At 43.6% G+C, this 20,483-nt stretch overlaps 1 protein-coding gene across 3 annotated transcripts; it reads left to right on the forward strand.

The window, feature by feature from the left end:
- Window positions 1-269: 269 nt before the first annotated feature.
- Window positions 270-20,137, forward strand: CNIH4 (cornichon family AMPA receptor auxiliary protein 4). Of its 3 annotated transcripts, XM_049868162.1 has the most exons (5): window positions 270-409; window positions 3,769-3,837; window positions 8,405-8,517; window positions 12,968-13,108; window positions 17,414-20,137. In XM_049868162.1, exons 1-5 carry the CDS (start codon window positions 341-343, stop codon window positions 17,439-17,441), a joined length of 420 nt encoding a protein of 139 aa, XP_049724119.1. In that variant the 5' UTR covers window positions 270-340; the 3' UTR covers window positions 17,442-20,137. The 3 variants fall into 3 exon arrangements, with proteins under 3 accessions (XP_049724119.1, XP_049724120.1, XP_049724121.1); XM_049868163.1 differs by lacking the exon at window positions 3,769-3,837 and having other exon boundaries at window positions 270-439; XM_049868164.1 differs by lacking the exon at window positions 17,414-20,137 and having other exon boundaries at window positions 13,015-13,108.
- The last annotated feature ends 346 nt before the right edge of the window (window positions 20,138-20,483 follow it).

Genomic DNA, 20,483 nt, shown 5'->3' on the forward strand with positions numbered 1-20,483 from the left:
ATATCCGGCAGATTACAAGCATTCAGCAAATATCCATTAACTAATTGCTGGTCACAATTTCTGGAAAAAATTATATTTAGGGCTTCTACCTTTTTGATATGGGTTCGTACTAATAAACTACACTTCCCAGTATGCATCAGGGTTACGAGCTTTGAAATTTCAAACAATTCGACTACAACTCCCGGCAGGCCGCGCTTCGGCGGGGCGGGCTCCTCGGCCCAGCGGCCGGGACCAGGAGCTGCCAGGGGCGGGGCGGGCGGGCAGGCAGGGGCGCCGCAGCCGGCCTGACGGGGGAGCGGCGGTGCCGTGGGGTGCCCGTGGGGTGCCGTGGCGGCGGAGGATGGAGGCGGTGGTGTTCGTCTTCTCCCTCCTGGATTGTTGTGCGCTCATCTTCCTCTCCGTCTACTTCGTATCCTTGCCCGAGGCGGCGGAAGCGCGCGTAGGCCCGCCGGGCGCCCGTGGCCCGGGGAGCGGGCGGGGGTGCGAGGGAGGCTGCCGGCGGCGGCGCGGGCCCCTGGGCGCCGGCCCGGCCGAGGCGGGTCCCCTGGGCGCCGGCCCGGCCGAGGCGGGTCCCCTGGGCGCCGGCCCGGCCGAGGCGGGTCCCCTGGGCGCCGGCCCGGCCGACGCGGGTCCCCTGGGCGCCGGCCCGGCCGACGCGGGTCCCCTGGGCGCCGGCCCGGCCGACGCGGGTCCCCTGGGCGCCGGCCCGGCCGACGCGGGTCCCCTGGGCGCCGGCCCGGCCGACGCGGGTCCCCTGGGCGCCGGCCCGGCCGACGCGGGTCCCCTGGGCGTCGGCCCGGCCGACGCGGGTCCCCTGGGCGCCGGCCCGGCCGACGCGGGTCCCCTGGGCGCCGACCCGGCCGAGGCGGCGGCGGCGCGGGCCGCGGGGACGGGTGCGGCGGGCCCGGGCGGAGGAGCCCCGCGGCTGCCCGAGTCGGCCCGGCCCTGCCCCGCCCTGCCCGGCTGCCGGCCGCCCCTCGCCGGCTCCCGGCGGCCCTGCTCCGCTTAGGCGCCCATGACGGCCCGGCGCAGCTGTCCCGGGCGAGGCCGGCTCCTGGGCTCCGTCGGCCCCGGAGAGAAGGGCGCGGCTCTCCGTGGAACCGGGCCCCGGGTCGGAGCCGGGGCTCCCGGGACGCCTGGCCACGTCCGTGGCGGTCGCTCGGGGGCGGGCGGGCGCGGGGGCGGGCGGAGGCGACTTGCCGCCTCTTGTCCTTCTCGGGGCGGCACCCCGCCGTCTTTGTTCTCGGGTGTGGGTACTGGGGGGACCTTTCACATCCAGGAGTCCAGTCCTTTAAAAAAGGGGTGAACTGCTTCCTTGGCGATACCGTTTTGTAGTGAGTTTTGAGAAGAATTTATTTAAAAAAAAAAAATTGTTAGGGATTGTTTGGTGTCCTCTGGCAGTTGCAGACCTGGAAATTTAGTAGGTGTGCACGTGTTTTCGTTTCCAAACTGTTCAAATGACCACACGTGCCCCTTTCTGACCGAATTAAACTTTTGTATTTGCCAGAGCATGCTGGTTTTAGGTTAGTTGTTCAGGACTTTTTTTCAGCGTATTTTCATACGTCATTGTGGACTTGATTGTAGTGGAAAGGGACAGAACTTGGAAACCGGATTACCTGCTCAGTTATTTGCGATACACATTATTTCACCATTCAGCCTCAGTTATCCTTAAGATGGGAGGAAACGTTTACTTCCCAGGTATGTGTCTTTACAGTGGGAGCATGTGTTAAGCTCCTAGCACAGTGCCCTACCCCATAGCAAATGTCCAGGAAGTATTGTAGCTGCAGTTTTTACTTAAGCTGGTGACTTTTAAAGAGAAGAACACTGAGTTTTGTTAGGTTCTGGGAACGGACTGAAAGGACAGCATCACTTTATTGACCCATGTCCCTTTCTAAGGAACTGGAGCTTACACTCAGAGAAATGAAATTGGATTTCTCCTTTTTCTTATTTTGCAGTTTGGCACACTAGGCCTGATAATTTGAAATAGATTTGGCTTAAGCCAATTTAGGTATGTAGAAAAATGTTAGGTGGAATATTAGACGTAGACAGACATTAAGATACATTCAGGGTGTGTTTAGATGAGACTCAGTGTATTGCTTTACTGTATTTTAGGGTAGTTGCACTAGTTTGGTATTAGAAATAGGCGGAAAATGGTCAGTAAATTTCATGCAAGGTATAGGAGTTTTCTTGGACTTTGAACTGCGAGCAAAGCTTACAGAGGAGGAGAGGGTGGCTGTACAGACACTGGCAAGAGCGAAGGAACAGAGACAGAATGTTCATGGCATTTATGGGTGACGGGGTTAATGAATAGACCATCTGGAGCACGTGGTTGATTTTGGCGGTCTTAGACAGTCTTGTTGGAAAGGCAGAATTAAAAGTAGAATTAGATCAGTTTTTGGTAAACTTGAATGTTCAGTGAAGAGCTTTCACTTTGACCCTCTAGCTGGGCAGTTGGGAGCCCTCGAAGTATTTTGGCCTAAGCAAAGAGGTGTCTTAGAAGGTGAATCTGCAGCCTGGGTTGGGAACGGAAAAGACTGGAAGATAAGCTGTTTGGGGTATAGATAGGGTCATCTGGATATGACAGGGAGTGCTGACTGTGGGCAAGTGAAAGCAGGGATAAGGTGTGTGATGTTAAGAAGGAATGATTGATAGGACCTTGTAATGAGTGATTATGTGATATGACACAGAAAGCAGAGACGCTTTCCATATTTTGAGCCTATAAGGTTGTTGACAAAAATAAAACAGAGTGGGGGAGGAGCAGTTTTGTGGGAAGAGTGATACATTCCGTTTTAGACCTGTTGAGGTGATGATGGAGGATATCAGTATGGCAATGTTTAGCTGAGAGTACTTCCTTTTACCTTTTTTAATGGAAATTTTTAAACAAACAAAAGTAGAGAGTAGTGCAATAAACCCCATGTTTCTATCTCTCACGTCAGTGGTTTTCAACATTTTGCCATTATTTTTAATCTCTTCCCCAACTCCTGAGGGTGGTGGTGATGGGGGGGGGCCTGCATTTTAAAGTAAATCCCAGACTGTGTGTCATTTAATTGAAGATTTTTACTTTTCATTTTATGTCTGTCTGCCTCCCTTAAATTATTATTTTGGGGTTTATATTTTATACTAAAAGTTATTTTTGACCTGATTCCAGTTTAATGTGTTAACTGGAAAGTTTGAAAAATATTAAGGAAAAAAATCATCTGTAATCTGACTTTTGGGACATAACTGCTACCAACATGTAACTGCTCTATTTACAGTTTTGCCTCCTGTTTTCTTTATTCACATCCTAAGTCTTCAAAGACTTTATGGATATATCATAAACATACAGTCTTTCTACTATTGGGAATTCAGGCTTTTCACATTTGGACTATTTTTATAGATATTATTTTGTTTCTTATAGCCATCGTACACATTTGAATCAGATTGTTATGGATTAGACTAGAATTGAGCATAATAAAAGGATTGTTTTGTGAAAATCAGTGGTTGAGAAGAACATAAATGAGAAAATTGAGTGAACTTTAAAGAATTATTCCCAGTTGCTTTCTGAAACTTAAAAAGTTATTTAATCCCACTGCCATCGAGTCAGTTCTGACTCGTAGCGACGCCATAGGACAGAGTAGAACTGCACCGTAGAGTTTCCAAGGAGAGCCTGGCGGATTCCAACTGCCCACCTCTTGGTTAACAGCTGTAGCACTTAACCACTATGCCACCAGAATTTCCAAAAGTTACTTAGTTGTTATAAAACTAATAATTCCTTATCTTGATCCTCAGATAATTACCTTGTCTGATTTAGAATGTGATTATATTAATGCCAGATCATGTTGCTCGAAATTAAACAAGGTAAGACTTTCTGCTCATTTTCTCGTACCGAAGTCAGCTCTGCATTGTAAAGATTAGTACAGCTACCCAGTATATATATATCTATGTGATTTTAGAGTGCATGTTGTCTCTTAGTCATTGGAATGTTGGTAAAGCTACTGTGTTTTACAGTGAAATCGTACTAGGATTTCTTTACATACTAGGATTCATGACTTGGAAATTTTGTTTCTTTACCCTGCCTTGTCCCCTTGACACCATTACTCAGGCCAGGCACAGGTTCATTATGAGGGTAATTGTTTTGCCTTCTGTGTCCAGACCCCCTCCATGCTCATGGAGAAAAAGGCTCAGCCAGCCTCTTGTTGAATGAAAGCAGACCTCTGTGCGGCTCGCTGAGGAAGGGAATTAATTGGCCAATGTGTTTTAAGGCAGTTTTATCTTTAGTGTAGTCAGAACTTTATATTGACATGTAAACTCTGAACTGCAGTGATTGTCTAGATTCATGGAAACTAGTTGGTCCTGATTCACTTTATGAGATGAGCAGATGAAAGCTTTCTGGATGAAAGTTCATATAAAAATATGGTTTTTTAACTTGACCTAAAAACAGTGTCCCTGTGTCTTTTCACATCTTCAGTCTACTTAAGTTTCTCTGGCCAGTGAAAGAAATGAAGTTACACTTGGAAAGTGAAAATTTCTAGTAAACTATATTTTTCCTCATCTTTAGAAGAATGATAGAGTTTTGTTTTTGTTTTTTTTAAATAGGCAGATCGTCTGTATTGCTGTATGTTTCTTGATTACTCAGTATTTTAGGTACTTTGTGGGTTTTCTTTTATCAAACTAAAAATCTAAATACAAAGAAAGCATTACCTACATTCTTTTATTGAGAAAGTTACTCCTTGGATTTGAAGCTAACTAGTTTTTTTAACATTACTTTTTATGAAAGTTATCTTTGCACACAGCTAAAATCAAAGGTACTACAAACCTTGTAGGGTCCCTTCCTGACCCTTTGAATTCCGAATGTAAGCACCCCTTCCCTAAACGCCCTATCTCCTATCTTTTCTTTTTTGGCTAAATTTATATTCAGTGTTTACATCATTATGATGTAGTATTATAATAGCAAATGTTTTATTGCTAAGCTTCATAGTAGGCAGTGATCGTATTTCTCTTTTTTTTTTGATAGCTTTCTTTCCTAGTGTTGATGATTGCCATGTTTCTTTATTTTCTTAGTTTCCTATTTACCTGTTTCTAAGTCTTTTCTTCAAATACATTTGTAAAGCTCTTCAGTTACTCTTTAGTACGTGGTCAAACATAAAATAATCCATCAGTTCACTTTTTCCCTGGGCGACATTTCTCCTAGAGACTTCTACCCTCTTGCTTTGTGCTCTGTACGGTCTGCTCTCAGGGCTTGTGTCACGGCTTTGGTCCTGGGACTCTTGTTCTGGGTCTCCTGATTCTTGGATCTCATATTTTCCTTTTTTTCTTGGCTTACTACCTCATTTTGCTGAAGTAACTTCTTGAGCTAGGGTACTTGGGAATTAAATTTTGAGGCCTTGCATGTCTAAAGATGTCTTACCCTTACCCTCGATTGGTAGTTCGTTGGAGTACAGAATTCTGGGTTGGAAGGATTTTTCTTTCAGAATTTCAAAGACATTGCTCAGCTGTCTTCTGACTTCGGTGTATTCAAGCTGGGAAGCCTGATGCCATTTTGATTTCTTACCCTTTTTGTATATATATTTTTTGTCTGCTCTATGAAAGCGTCAGAATCTTTTCTTTATCCTTGGAATTTTACAGTGGTATACCTTTGTGTACTTTTATTTAGGCCTTTTTCATTTACTGTTTGGGACATCTGATACACTTTTTCAATCTGGGAAATTTGTGTTCTTTTTTTTTTTTGTTTTGATAAAAGAATTCTGTTTTCTCTCCTCCCTTTCAACAACTCAACATTAGCTAAATAATTGATCTGCTGGATTGACCTGCCAATTCTTTTTTCTTATTTTCATTCGTTTGGTTTTATTTTCTATCGTGATTGTTTTAAGATTTTTTTCAGCTTTATCTTCTGTATGTTCTAGTAAATATATCATTTATGCTGTACCTTAAATTCCTCAGGACTTTTGCTCGCTTGGTCCGTGTTTGAGTCTCTTCTTTCTTAGCTCTCTGAGTTTTTTTGACTTTTTGCTGCTTACTGCATTATCTCTATTTCCCCTAAGTTCCTTTCTTTTTCCCCCTCTTTTCTTTCATGTTGGATGGAGGCTTTCCTCAAGTGTCTGATGCATGGCTGTCTATTCATACATAAGGGTGAAGCACTAAAATGCTTATTGGAAGCTCTGTGTGGGTGGGTTGGGCCTATTGACGGACTTCATTTTACCAAGACTTTTGTTGGGGTACCTGAAATGGTAGGGTTTTTTGGTAGATGTTTTCTCTTGGACCATTAGATTACTCCAGCAAAGAATCCTCTAAGCCTCACCTGGGAGATACAAACCTAGTGCTCTCATTCTAGGAACAAGTTAGGGGAAGGGTGCATAATTAAGGAGAGAAGAGATTGAAAACAGGATTTGGTTAAAAGTCAGTAAACTAAGCCTAGTAAAGTTAGATATTGCTCCCTGAAACTTCTGTTTCAAGTGTGTGTCTGTGTAAAACAGTAAGAAATGAAAAGCTTGAAAGCTGCTGTGGGGCTCTGACAGCCTGGGGAGTAACGCAGTAACATTGCTGTTGGCGCGGACTGACATTTATTGAGTGCCTGTAGTGCTTAAATATGTTATTTCCTCTAAAACTGTAACTTCATGCGTTAGGTATTACTATTATCTCCACATTTTAGATGAGAAAACTGTGGCTTAGAGAGAATAGGTAACTCTTACCAAGACTGGAGAGTTAATAAAATCATAGCATGGATTTCATTCCAGGTTTGGTAGCTTGCACGTACCACTTATAAGCATTGTGCCCAATTCGTTACGCTTTTTAAAATGCGTATTACAATTGATTACAAATTAGGTTTAAGGCCCAGAAAAGTCTTTACTTCTTTGTTTACAAAAAAAGTATATCTAAATGCAAGAGCCCTGGGGTCAGTCTGCCTGGGTTTACAGTATATTGCTTTGCCAGCTGCTAAGTAGCTGTGTGACCGGGGACAAGTTACTTAACCTCTCTGAGTTCATTTCCTCATATTTGAAAGTGGGGAGTGCCAGTTTCTGGTTCAATGAAGATAAGCTGTTAGCTTCCATTAAAAGAAAAATCTGCACCCCTACTCCTCACTTACTATCTCATTCTCCGGCATTTCACATTTACGACAGTAGTAAAAAAAATCTACTATTGGGCTGTTTTGTTCATTAAGGACGTGTGTGCCGTAACCAATGCTGAGACAGTGCACAGGCTCAGCAATAGCGTATCCCAGGCAGAGGACAGGTTGGCACAGCCCTTCTGGGCAGAGAGAGCCCTGTGGGGGGTGGGGGGGGTGGGGCAGGCCTCCACTATTTCCGTGTGGCTGACTGGGGAATAGAGCACGGCAAGATTATGTCCAGGAGGCACTCACGCCTCGTGTACCACCAGGCCCGGGCTGACAAAGGTGAGGGCCCCACCTGCGCTCAAGGCTGCCTTCTTCCAGCTGGGGGTGGCACTGCCCTTGCCGGCCTCCATGTCCCTCTCAGAATGCTTGCTTGTCCTGCTTGTCTGGGGCGAAGCTGCGTTGTGCAGTTTGGGTGACTGGCTGAAGGTGTGTAGGACACTGTGGGGTGTTGAGGCAGGGCCCCAGGACAGCTGATTGGGGGCCTGTAGCTGGGCCTTGTCGGTCCAGTTGTGGGCCTTTCCCTAGCGGAATGCCGCCTTATACTGGGGCCTAATGATCTGCTTGATTGTGGGGTGTGGCGACGTGCTGGGCTCTGCCTTTTAACTTCATTTTTGTGTAACACCGATTTTCACGTGTAACGACCTGGTCTTTGGAACCTAACCATGTCGATAAGTGAGGAGTGGGTGTACTTGTTAGGAGAACCCTGCCACAATAGTTGTCGATGGGTGAGGACAGAAAATTACACAGTAAACCAGGGGAGCATAGATAAGAGCATGGGGTGCTACAAAGTCAGTGGGTTAGGATTCTGGCATCCTGGTTCATTATCATATTTGGTCAACTTTGTGCTATCACTGTAAGCTTAAAGCCCTCCCCCAGCCCCATTTTTCTTTTCTGAGTGTGAAATGATTTTCCTCTTAAGGGTTCTAGAGATTGGAAGAGGTTTAAGGTTGATACTCTGACTTGAAGGGCAGCAGATATGTGGATATCCGCCAACCTAGATTAGAAAAAGAGGAGAAAGTAAATAATACCGTCATTTTTTTTTTTTTTTTTTTTGGTTTCACTAGTTGTCATTCAAAACCTACTTAGTAACTCTTGGGATAAAATGTAATTGACATTTAAGTGCTTTATTTTCAAGCTGTGCCTTGATGTATTTGCACGGGGTAACAGTATGCAAATCTGGGCCATCTGACTCTAAAGATAACCTTGAAATAGTAGCTTGTAAGGGCTCTTTATATCCACTGTTTTAGCTTCAGATAATGTACAGTCAGGAAGGACACAGCAGGAGAGCTGTAACGTTCTGTTCTTCTCTTGCAGTGGGTGATTCCAGAATTGGTCGGCCATACCGTGGTCACTGTCTTAATGCTCATCTCATTGCACTGGTTCATCTTTCTTCTTAACTTGCCTGTTGCCACTTGGAATATCTATCGGTGAGTATAGTTGTTTATCTAGGAGTCCCGCTGCCACGGTGGTTAAATGCTCGGCCGCTAACCGAAAGGTTGGCAGTCTGACCCCACCAGCAGCTCTGCGGGAGAAAGATGTGGCAGTTAGCTCCCATAAAGATTGCAGCTTATGGGGCAGCCCTGTGGAGCAGTTCTGTTCTGCCCTACAGGGTCACTATGAGTTGGAATCAACTCAATGGCAGCGGGTTATAGTTGTTTATTATTTTATGTCGGGGCAGGTTTGTGTGTCTTTTTTTTTAAACAACCCTTTCCACTAACATAAGTGCCAGTAGTAAAGTAAATGATTAAATCAGCATATACATTTGTTCACTTTGGTGTATAGGCCAAGTGGCAGTTTGCATGGCACAGTCTTATAGTAAAAACATGAATTTGCATTTGTAAATTTAAAAAACATGTAATGTTTACTTGCAATGTTGAAAACTCAGGAAATGCTTTTTCATTCAGTTTTGAATATCTTTTTCTTTTAAGGATAGTCAAAAGCCTGAGAATGTGATATAAGGCCCTTATTATCTGTATGCAGTGTTTTAGCTACAGTGTGCTTGGGTCGCTCCAAAGCACATGATATTTAAAAGCCTGAAAATTAGGTAATTATCAAATTTTGACTTAACAAACTTAGGAAGTTTATTCAAATGTAGCTCAGTGGAAACGCTAATTGGAAATAGTTGCATAGTTGGGTTGTTACACATAGCATGTTTTCTTGTAAAGAGCTGTGGGGTAGCTGTCTGACAAAGCCGGAATTACCTCTTATGGTAGTGGTTTACTGCTTTACTAAATTTTTAGGTTTTATTTTAATTTTTTTTGTATCTAGATTTTTTGGGGGGTAAAATCATTCATTGGCTGATTTTTTTTTTGCTCTTTTAATATACAATTTTTTAAAAAAAAAGATTGTTTTTGTTGTTGTTGTTGAGGCTATACATAGCAGAACATATACCAGTTCAACAACTTCTACGATCATTGACTGATTTTTAAATGTGATTTTTAAAAGTACAGTTAGACTGAAAAAACCAACCAAACCTGTAGATGCTGACTCATAACGACCCCCTAGTACAGAGTAGAACTGCCCCATAGGGTTTCCAAGGAGCAGCTGGCGGATTTGAATGGCCAACCTTTTGGTTAGCAGCCAAGCTCTTAACCAATCTGCCACCAGGGCTCCCGCAGTTAGACTAAAAGGGCATAGAGAAGAATGAAGGAAGGGTGGAGAGGATAGGAGGCACACGAAGAGATCCTGAAAGTCGGAATGAGGAAGGAGGGATGGGAGAGGAGGAGGCGCACGAAGAGATCCTATGAGGAAGTGAGTGGATCTGGAGGAATGTTTTTATAAAGATCATGAAACCGAGCATCAACTAGGGAAAATTTTTTTAATTTCTTCTACGTGATAAAGAATGAGAATTCCAGAACACTAAATTGTGCTCATGTGGAACCTGTACATGGCTCAAGAGGCAGTGGTTTGAATAGAATGAGGGGATACTGTGTGGATTCAAATTGGAAAAGGTGTGCAGCAGGGTTGTACTTTTTCACTTACTCAATCTGTATGCTCAACAAATAATCCATGAAGCTGGATTATATGAAGAAAACTGTGGCATCAGGATTAGAGGAAGACTCATTATTAACAACCTGTGAAATGTAGATGACACAACCTTGCTTGCCAAAAATAAAGAAAAGTTGAAGCACTTATTGATGAAGATCAAAACTACAGCTTTCAATATGGATTACACCTGAACAGGAAGAAAAGAAAAATCCTCACAAATAGACTGATAAACAACATCATGATGAGTGGAGAAAAAAATTAAAGTTGTTAACACTTTCATTCTACCTGGGTTAATAATGTCCATGGAATCAGCAGTCAAGAAATGAAATGACATTATCGCATTGGGCAAATCTGCTGCAAAAGACCTCTTCAGGGTTCTAAAAAGCAAAAATATCACTTTGATGACACAGGTGCAGCTAACCCAAGGAGTGGTCTTTTCAGTTTCCTCGTATGTATGCGAAAGCTGGACAATGAAGAAGGAAGACAGAATTGATGCATTTGAATTGTCCCTGGGTGGTGCAAACGGTCATGCGTTGAGGTGCCTCAGAAGAAGGGCCTGGCAGTCTGCTTCCGAAAGGTCACAGCCTTGAAAACCTTATGGAACTCGGCTCTGGTCTACACCCTTGGGGTCGCCTCTGCAGCAGTGGCTTTTTGGTTTAGTGGGTGTGAAGCAGTATGTCATTGTGGCTTCAATTTGTATTTCCCTGATGACCAGTGATGTTAAGCATGTGCTTACTAGCCATTTATGTGTCGCCTTTATATGTTTTTGAGCAGCTAATATGAAATAAATTATGCTTTGGGAAGCTTTTTCTGAAAGCATTGCATAGTATTGAATGGATGGAGAAGAGCCAGGAGGTGGGGAAACCAGTTAGGAGACTGGGGTGAGGTAATACCGTGTTGAAACAGGGTTGCGATGGTGGGAATGAAAAAGAGACAGCTATTTAAGTGATGATAGGAAGAAAGAATGGACGAGAGTTTGATGAATTGGCTATGAAGGATGAGAGAAATCAGAAGTTCTGAAGAGGAAGTTTTTATGGGCCACCAAGACAACGGGAGGGGGGGTCACTCCTGTCAGATACCCCAGGAGTCAGAGAGCAGTAAGCCTCTGTGAGACTGTTTGAAATGAGATGTCACCTGGATATTCAAATGGAAATACTCTCGATTCAGCTATAAATGAGCAACTAAGATTTAGATGAAAAGTTAAGTTTTGTGACTTGTGGAACTCAGGCAATTGCGTTTCACAGAAGTGATAATTGAGAAACCAAGTGTATGGCGGGGCGGGGGAGGCGCGGTGCCAGGATTGGACTAGAAACTTGGGAATGAGAGTCTGAGAGCAGGCAGAGGGCCAGGTTAGAACTTGTCTGCTGCACAGTCGGCAGGACCTGTCACGCAAATGGCACAGGATGGGGATTGACGCCCACACACTTAAACTCATCCGTCCTCTTGGAGGAAGCCAGCTTCCATATTGGTAAAAGCAATTGTTTTGGGAAGGAGAAGACTGTCAAGTGTCTCCTGTACCACAATGATACTGAGTAGATGGGTGAGAATGTTATGTTTTCTGAAGAGCACAAAAGACTCCATAGTATGTTCAAAATACTGTCTTTAAGATTGTTAAAAAAAAGTTTGAGTCTGTTCTGAGTTGGTAGGAAACTGAGTTGAATAGGTCTGGATTTGCAGTTAGGCTCATATTTGCAGTGCCCATGAGTCTCTGCATTGATTTCGAACCTCATTCTATTCCTGCAGTTGTGGTCATACCTCCACGACTATAAAATCTCCTATTTCTTAGGTGCTCTAATTACTTGATAATATTTTGCACTTAATCTGTATTTTTCTAAGAGCTGCATAAAGTAAGACTTTGCTCTCTGAGTGTCTTCTTACCTGAGGTGGAGTTTTACCGCTGTAGCATCTACTCTAGCTACCTCCTGTTCTGCCTTCTCTGAGTTGCTATTTATAACCATGCAGATTAAGACATTATCCGCTGATCAGCAGGAGCACCAGACAGGACAGTTCTGTTTGAACAGACAATCTCTCCTTTTTTATTTTTGTCTGTGAGATGGGAATAATGATGTGTGACACTGCCCTCCTTGTAAGGATGTTGTGAAGGTGAAGGAGAGAAATCACATTAATATAGAACTTTTTTTAGGTAAAAAAGTTTCTAGAAACTTGATAAAGTTGGTTCGGTTTTGGAGGCTCCTTTCGCGTGTATCCAATGGAAAGGGGCTATAGGTATGAACTGTTAAGTAGTTTTCCTGCAGAGGATAGGAAAAAGCAACTTAATGCATAAAATATCCTTCTCGAGAGCGCTGTTCTGTTTGTTTGAGAGAGCAGAAAATTATGCCGAAAATTAACAGTATTGTATCTTCCAAAAGAAAACTAAGTGGAGGCCCGTGACATCACCACATTGCTGTCCGTAATTGGTCTGGATTTAAGACTGCTATGATTGCTTTGGAAACCCTGCTGGCATAGTAGTTAAGTGTTATGGCTGCTAACCAAATGGTCGGCAGTTCGAATCCACCAGGTGCTCCTTGGAAACCCTATGGGGCAGTTCTACTCTGTCTTATAGGGCCGTTATGAGTCAGAATTGACTCGACAGCAATGGGTTTTTTGGTTTATGATTGCTTTGGAAACCCTGGTGGCATAGTGGTTAAGTGCTGTGGCTGCTAACCAAACAGTGAGCAGTTCAAATCCACCAGGTACTCCTTGGAAACTCTTATGGGGCAGTTCTACTCTGTCCTGTAGGGTCGCTATGAGTCAGAATCGACTAGACAGCAACGGGTTTGGTTTTTTTTGGTGTGATTGCTTTATTTCTCAAGGTTATCATTGTTTGTTTATTTCTGAATATTTATGGTGATTTGATTTTCATTCTGTTTGTATCCTTTAATTTCCCAGGTTCATTATGGTGCCAAGTGGTAACATGGGAGTGTTTGATCCAACAGAAATACACAATCGAGGGCAGCTGAAGTCACACATGAAAGAAGCCATGATCAAGCTTGGTTTTCACTTGCTCTGCTTCTTCATGTATCTTTATAGGTGAGTTTAAAGTCCTCATGGCGTTTTCCTGGATGCTGTGTATGCTTTTGATGGATGACTGTACTGTACTATAGGATTATATTAGTGTACTGTAGGATTTTGTCTTGGTGGTGCAGTGGTTAAGAGTTCGGCTGCTAACCAAAAGGTCAGCAGTTCAAACCCACCAGCTGCTGTTTGCAAACCCTATGGGGCAGTTCTACTCTGTCCTGTAGGGTCACTGTGATTGGAATCGACTCGATGGCAATGGGTCTGGTATAGGATTTTGCACTGACTTTGCAGGGCTTTGGGGGATTATGTGAATTTCTTGTGGCTGTGTAGATTTTTCATGTGTGTCATTGAATCTACATTCTGTCTGACCTACAGTAGAGTTACTCAGCAGTATTTTTGTTATTTCTTAGCTGTCGAGGCTGTCAACGTTCTTAAGACTGTCTTTGCTATTCCTTTCCTGCTCTAGTATCCAGCTGTGAGGTTTCACTGCCTGTTATAAGCATTAGTATGTGTTCCCCAAAGATCTTCCCACTCAGGGCCTCCAGGGTATCGGACCGCTGGCCAATGCTCTCCACAACTTACAGCCAAGTTGGGCTGGTCTTTCTTGGCAGTAGGAAGTTTGGGGATGATCCCAGTTCCCCAGCATGCTGAGTGGTCTACCGAAACCTGTTGTTGTCGAGTCAGTTCCGCCTCGCAACGATCCTGTATCGTGTCAGGCTTCAGTTCTAATAGACGGAAAGTAAAGGTTACTTTGAGGGATTGGTTCTCCGGCACAGGAAGCCGTATGCAGTCCGGTTTGAGACTTAAATTTACTCCTTTATGTTTTAGAGATGAATGTGCCACCTTTTCCCTTACCCATCTTTGACCCATAGAGTAGAGCAAAGAAGGAAAAAAAAATTGTCACGTGTAGGTGATTTGATAAGGAGCCCTAGTGGCTCAGTGGTTAAGCGCTCAGCTGCTAACCAAGAGGTCAGTGGTTCGAACCCACCAGCTGCTCTGTGGGAGAAAGATAGGGCAGCCTTATTCGATAAAGATTACAGCCTTGGGAACTCGGGGGGCAGTTCTGCTCTGTCCTTTGTGGTCACCGTGAATCAGAATCGACTCAGTGGCAAAGGGTTTGGTTTGGGTTAGGGTGGTTTAAGCCTTTAAAAGGCTAGATGCCAGGCTTAACCTTTGTATCAGAGCTTAAATAAATCATTTCTGTTTTCTCCCCTAGGTAAATTTTCTCCCCCTCCCCCGCCCCAGGCCTAAGGACTATTAGGAAAAGTTTGTATTGGACTAAACTTCTACTACTCAGAAGATCCCTAGTGATTAGAAACTGTCTAGAGATAGCAGTTTTAAAAAACTACTGTTTTGTCTGAAATAGCTTAGAAGTCAGAGCTGTTTTACCCTGCCTGACAAAGCAGGCTTTCGGAAATCCTTTCACTGTACTCATTCCACCCACAGCATAGATTTCAATCTAGTAGATTGGAATTAGCGTTTTGATGGTTTCCTTTTCATCATTCATCTTACTTGCTTTTCTGTTTTTTAAAAGCTAGGACAGAAAAAGCACATTGGTATCAGTTTCTGGTTCTCACACCCTACCTCAGGGCTGATGTGCTTGCTGTTTAATACAAGTATTAAAGAAAAAGAATAAAGAGCAAAAAACTTAATATTAAGAATGTGATAACACACTTATTCTCATTTTTATTATTTTTTTTTAGGTCTTAAACTGTGTAAATGTCTTTTTACCATCCTATATGTTCCCTTATGCTTGCCTCTTTCTGAAGACAAAAAGCAAGCTGCGTGAGCGCAGCTCCAGGTTATCTTCTTCATTCCCCCATCCCTCTAGGTTCTCCTTTCCTGGAGAGTAAACTAGGGCGGCACTCCCTGGGTCCTGATGACGTGAATTGTCTTGGGGTGTGCTGAGGGCACATCTGATGGAGTCACACTTTGGGGAGTAAATGTAGGATTGGGGAGCAGTGTCTTGTTTGGTAAACCTGAAGTCTTAGAGTTTAAAAATGCACCAGAGTTTCTTAGCTGTCAGTTGTTGAATTTAAAGCAGTGGGGAAGATGGGCTGAAGACTGGGTATTGGAGAAGTCAGGGAGCAGTTTGAGGGCAAGTTTAAGGTGTGGTTCTTTACAACTGAATCAAAGGGACGCAACTCCTGTGACTGGCGTGCCTGAGTGGCTGCATCCGTCATTTCTCCTTCCCTTTCCTGGGTCTTCCTTCCCCCTTTCCTTCTTGGCTTGTCATTGACAGCCACAATGCCAGTACCCTACCCCTGGGTGTCACCTGTAGCTCAGGGCATCGAGATGAAAGAGTTGTCTCAGAAGATGTCCTTGTAACCCTTTTCCCAAGTCTTCAGCTTTTTAATGTAGACATGGAATCTGCTCCTCTGCGTATCACCCACCACACCTTGTGTGGTGCCTTGCACATAAGCAGACATTGAGCATTTGCTAAATAGAATTAAAAGGAAAAAAATGCTCATCTTTAGAGAATGGTAGAATCTGTGCCTTTGGTATTTTGGGTGGTAGCTTAGTGGAATCTGGGCTCTACCACTGACTCACTGGTGACCTTGGGCAAGTTTCTTAACCTCTCTGTGCCTTGGTTTCTTCATCTGAAAGTGGAAAACTAATAGTTTGTACATCATCAGATTGTGAATGAGATAAGACACATAAAGCACTTAGATTTGTGCTGGCCTCTAGTGAGCTCTCAAAAATCCTTAAAAAATACTAGCTACCACTTTTTAACCTGTGCTGTGTACAGAGTACATGTAGTATTGGTTAAATTTGGACAACTAATCATTTATACCATTAGTAATGTAGGACTTTCCATGTATTTAGTCATGTCATCTCAGTGGAGCAAGGCTGATCCCAGTATTTAAAAGGAAATGGTGGTTTTGTTATGCCATGTTTTGTGGCAGTTTTAATAGAGCATTTATTGAGTGCTGTGTATCAGTGTGTAAGGCATTGCCAGTGACACAAAGGAGCAGCACAAAATTCCAACAGTAAAAGCTTGTAGCTCGGTGATTGCAGTAGCTGGGGTGGCACACTGGACTGGATGTGATGATGGGATGAATGCATGAATGCGAATCCTGCCCTCTTCTCAGAGGAGCTCATGGTCCAGTGGAAGAGACCAGCATGTAAAGCAAAGCATGCAGGAGGCTGATGAGCTGTGGGAAGAGAGCGTGCAGCTGCCCTGGGCTGCGAGGTCGGCTTCCCAGAGGAGGTGCCTCAGAGCCAAATCATGAAACCTGAGTAGGAATTTACTGGATTATGAGGGTGGGATGGCGAGGAGGATTCCAGGCATAAAGACAACATGTACAAAGATCTGGCCAAATTATTAAAGCTGTTTTTTTGCGATAGCTTATTTTTCTAAACTTTAGCCCAATGCCCAACACTGGTTTTAGGTTATAACCCTGTCCCCAAGCCCCTCTAGTTACCATATTTTTACGCAACTAACGCACACATTACACATTTTGCCCACTGCATCAAACACCCACTGTGCATTATTTTCGTAAGCATGCTGTGCCAATTTTTTAAAAAACATGTTGCTGACTTCAATTTCTATTTCTGATCACATGGTAACATAAGTAGGTATTATTAAATGAATAGAAACAAAGGCATAGTGTTGATTATTTTCCGATTATTGGGGACTACCAAACTTGATCCATGACTTCTTAATCATGGCTTGTACCTTTATTATACAGCTATGATCTAAATTAACATTTTCAGACTATTTTTATACACATAAGCAAGAGATTGGAAACTCTGGTGGCATAGTGGTTAAGAGCTACGGCTGCTGACCAAAAGGTTGGCAGTTCGAGTCCACCAGATGCTCCTTGGAAACCCTGTGGGGCAGTTCTCCTCTGTCTTATAGGGTTCCTGAGTCAGAATTGACTCAGTGGCAAGGGGTTGTTGTTGTAAGGAAGAGATTAAGGAAAATGAACAGCATGCGATTTACCTGTTATATGGGAGGACGGGTGAATGAGGCTGAAATTCACGTCTGGAAATGTCACAAGACGTGTGTGGTGTCTGCATGGGCAGCCTGTACCAGAGTGGTTTTACGTAATCACATCCTGCGTGTTATATGTGTGTGGATGTGTTATTTGTGAAAAATATGGTACTCTTTTTTTTTTTTTTTTTCTTTAGTGAAGATATTTTTCATGGCATCGAGAGGCCCCGATAGAGGTGTTCTTTCCTTTAGGTACAAATGATTGTCTCTTATTCATATTAGTGTTCCTTGCTGAGCCTTAGGGATACAAGTCTGGACAGACCAGACTGTAGAGACTTTCGTAAGAGAACGTTAGTAACGTTAATTTCTTCCCTCCACAGTATGATTTTAGCTTTGATAAATGACTGAAGTTGGAGCAGCCGCGGTTGAAGCTCGCCTACACTACAGTGCACAGCTGAGGAGCCAGACTACTTCAATCACCCTTAGAACCATGACCATAGCAGTATATTTTTCCTCTTTGAACAAAAAACTATTTTTGCTGTATTTTTACCATATAAAGTATTTAAAAAATATGAATTGAGTTGTCGTAGATTTCTGGTTCTCAACTTTAGCCAGACCCCATCACGTGAAGGTGACTTTTCATCATCTATATGTTGAAGATGGTTTTTTGTACGTAGGAACAGGACTGCCATTCCAGCTCTGCATGCCAAAGAAATAAAGGACGCACGGTAAAGAAAAAGCTGGATGAGCAAAGCTGCTCTTTAGGTCTACCGAAAAGGCCAGCACTATTAATCTGGACAAAGGAAAACAAAGTTCCTTGCCCTTTTTGCCTATATTGTGGCAGCTTCGTATGCTTAATGTGGTTTAAAGATGTATGGAACTATCAGCTAAAAGTCTTTTCACAAGGATGTTAATGGAAAAATGACATTTCCAAATATATATTTGTTTGCAGAATCTGTGAAACCTTATAAGCCATTTGCCCAGGTACGATGTAATTCCTGCTTATAGAAAGGAAAAATAAATCAGAAAAGCAAAATTTTATCAAGAGCTTTTGTTTAAAAGCCACTGTCTCCACAATCTTCCTCAAACTCTAACCCTCCCAGTGGCTCGTCAGGTCTTGTTTTCTTCGTATTACAGTTGTTCCAGGTAGTAGTTGATCTCTCAGATATATTTTTAATGGATTTGGAGGGTGATTTGGTAGAAGATACCCATCAGATTAGAAATGGGGGATCGTCAATTCTCTGTCAGTAGATTTGAGCCTCTTAGCGCTCTGCTTTGACACAGATGACTTTGTGGATTGGAAGACCCCTTATAAGCCACCTCATGGGTATAGCAATACCCAACCAAACTCGATTCCTTGGAGCTGTATCTGTAGACTCTTGTTGTTGATGAAAGCAGTTAGCCTCTTCAGCTCTGTTCGCCAACTCTCTCCTGGGGTAAGGTGAACTTGGCATTTTATCCTCAGTTGTAGTTTGTGCTTTAACGTTGCTATCTTAAGTATTGGCATTTAGGCAAAACGTGACTGTCTTACGGCAGCACCCAAAGGGATTCTTTACTCTGGTGAGACGGATTTGGGCAGCTAAACAAGGTGTGTGGTCACCAAAAGATCAATGAGTGTCTTTCAGCCCTAGACTAAGTCTAACCTTGGCAGACTCAAGGGAGCCACTAAAGCTAAACTCCCTAGATAGATAGATAGACCCGTATTTCAAGATGAAAGTAGTGCCCTGGAGATAGGTGCAACAGTGACATGGTAGGCAGGCAGACTTGGTTCTGTAGGCCTCTTTGGGTTCTCTGAAATTTCCCCTTATGATAACCTTGTATTCCTGCTAGGCAAAGGGCCAAGCAGCTGTAAGAGCATTACTTTGCTTGCATCTCTTCCTTACTGTTTCCCTGGGAGGTACCTTCCTGTTTAAAAATCAGGTCCTTCGTTCTGCCTCCCCCCTGATCTGCAGTGCCTCTTCACGTTCTGCCCAAGCTTTTAAAGTGTTGAAGCCGCTGGAGAACTTAAATCCTTAGAACTGAGAGACACACAAGCTACTTAAAGAAGCCCAAAGGTGGTGGAGGACTTTTGACCAAAATATTTAATCTTCTCATGCAAGTATTCTTAATAACCAAAATAGAAACGCGTGTCGTTGAGAGGGCCTCTGTCAGGCATAAGTTGCTGAGGCCAAGCTGGTCAGAAAGGTGCCTTGTTTATAATAAAGTGTAAGACGCTATTCTTATACATTAACTGTAGTTAAAAACAAGCAATCCTATTGCTTGTATATATCAAAGTCAGGAAAGGAGGTAGTTGGTTTTCATTTCTATTTAGAGGTTCTTGTACAAATGATGTCAGGAGAAAAAGTAAGCATTGACTTAAAAAGCTATGCTTCAGATGCTAAAGGTTAATTTCCTGTGCTTTTCCGAGATTGGAGAGCTGCAGAGGACCTTGGAGGTCTTGGTCTAACGTCTTTATCTTAGAGAACCGAGGCCGGAAGAGAGGGCCTGAGGTCTCTTCACTAGGAGCCTGCGGGCTTCTGGTGGGGAGTCCGGTGCTTTCTCCCTTAGCACTTTTTTTAAGGGTGATGTTCCTTGTCTTTCTGTAAAAGCAGCACCCAGGGCCCAGCAGGTGCAGACTCCCACAGGGTGCTCCTGTGTGCATGCTTTTCTGTCTTGTGTGTTGTCATTTTCCTGGCCCTTGTCCCTCCATCCTTCGAGTGGTAGGGGGTGCCCTTGTTGGTCACTGGGATCTCAGCTGAGAGAGCTGAGGAACAAGATCTAGATGCAGCCCAGTTCATCACAGCCTAGCAGGTTCCCTCAGCCGCCTTTCATGCCACACCGATGACAATGGAATAAGAGTCTAAACCTGCTTCCTCTGACCTGCTCTCACTTTGAAGTTGAGTGCTGAGAAAGCTTCCCGTAATACTTTATCTCCTGTGGCAGCTGCCACTTCTGTCTGGTATTATAGGTATCTGTATTCGTTTATCTTCCCTACTAGATTGTACGCTCCTGGAGGGCAGAGGCCACTCTTACTTGTATTTGTACTTTCCTGCTGTTCCTGGCACCTAGCACAGTGCCTTGCACATGGAAACAATAAACGACTGTGGAATGACCAGTCAATCTGATTGTGTTGTTCTATTGCTCTTTCAGCAAGAAGTCTAGCTGATGTCCTCTAAGTCGGAGAATTTGAAGAAGCAATGGAGCAACATAATCAAAGCCCACCATCTTTGTTTTCAAGGCAGTCACATGAAGTACCCTAAGACCACTAGGCAGGAAACAGTTTGATCCACTGGAAACTTGTGAAATCAGCTTTGCTTACGAGTAATATTTATCAGTAGTGGTGGTGAAAAATGTCATGTGCTAGGTGTAGTTAGTTGTCCCAAAATCTAACCTTGTTCTAATACATAGAAATAGGCAACAGGGTAGAGAAGGTAAGTATGATATTCTGTGCTTATTATCTAGATCTCAGAC

The sequence above is a fragment of the Elephas maximus genome, chromosome 24 (genome assembly GCF_024166365.1).
Source record: "Elephas maximus indicus isolate mEleMax1 chromosome 24, mEleMax1 primary haplotype, whole genome shotgun sequence".
NCBI classification, from domain to species: Eukaryota; Metazoa; Chordata; class Mammalia; order Proboscidea; family Elephantidae; genus Elephas; species Elephas maximus.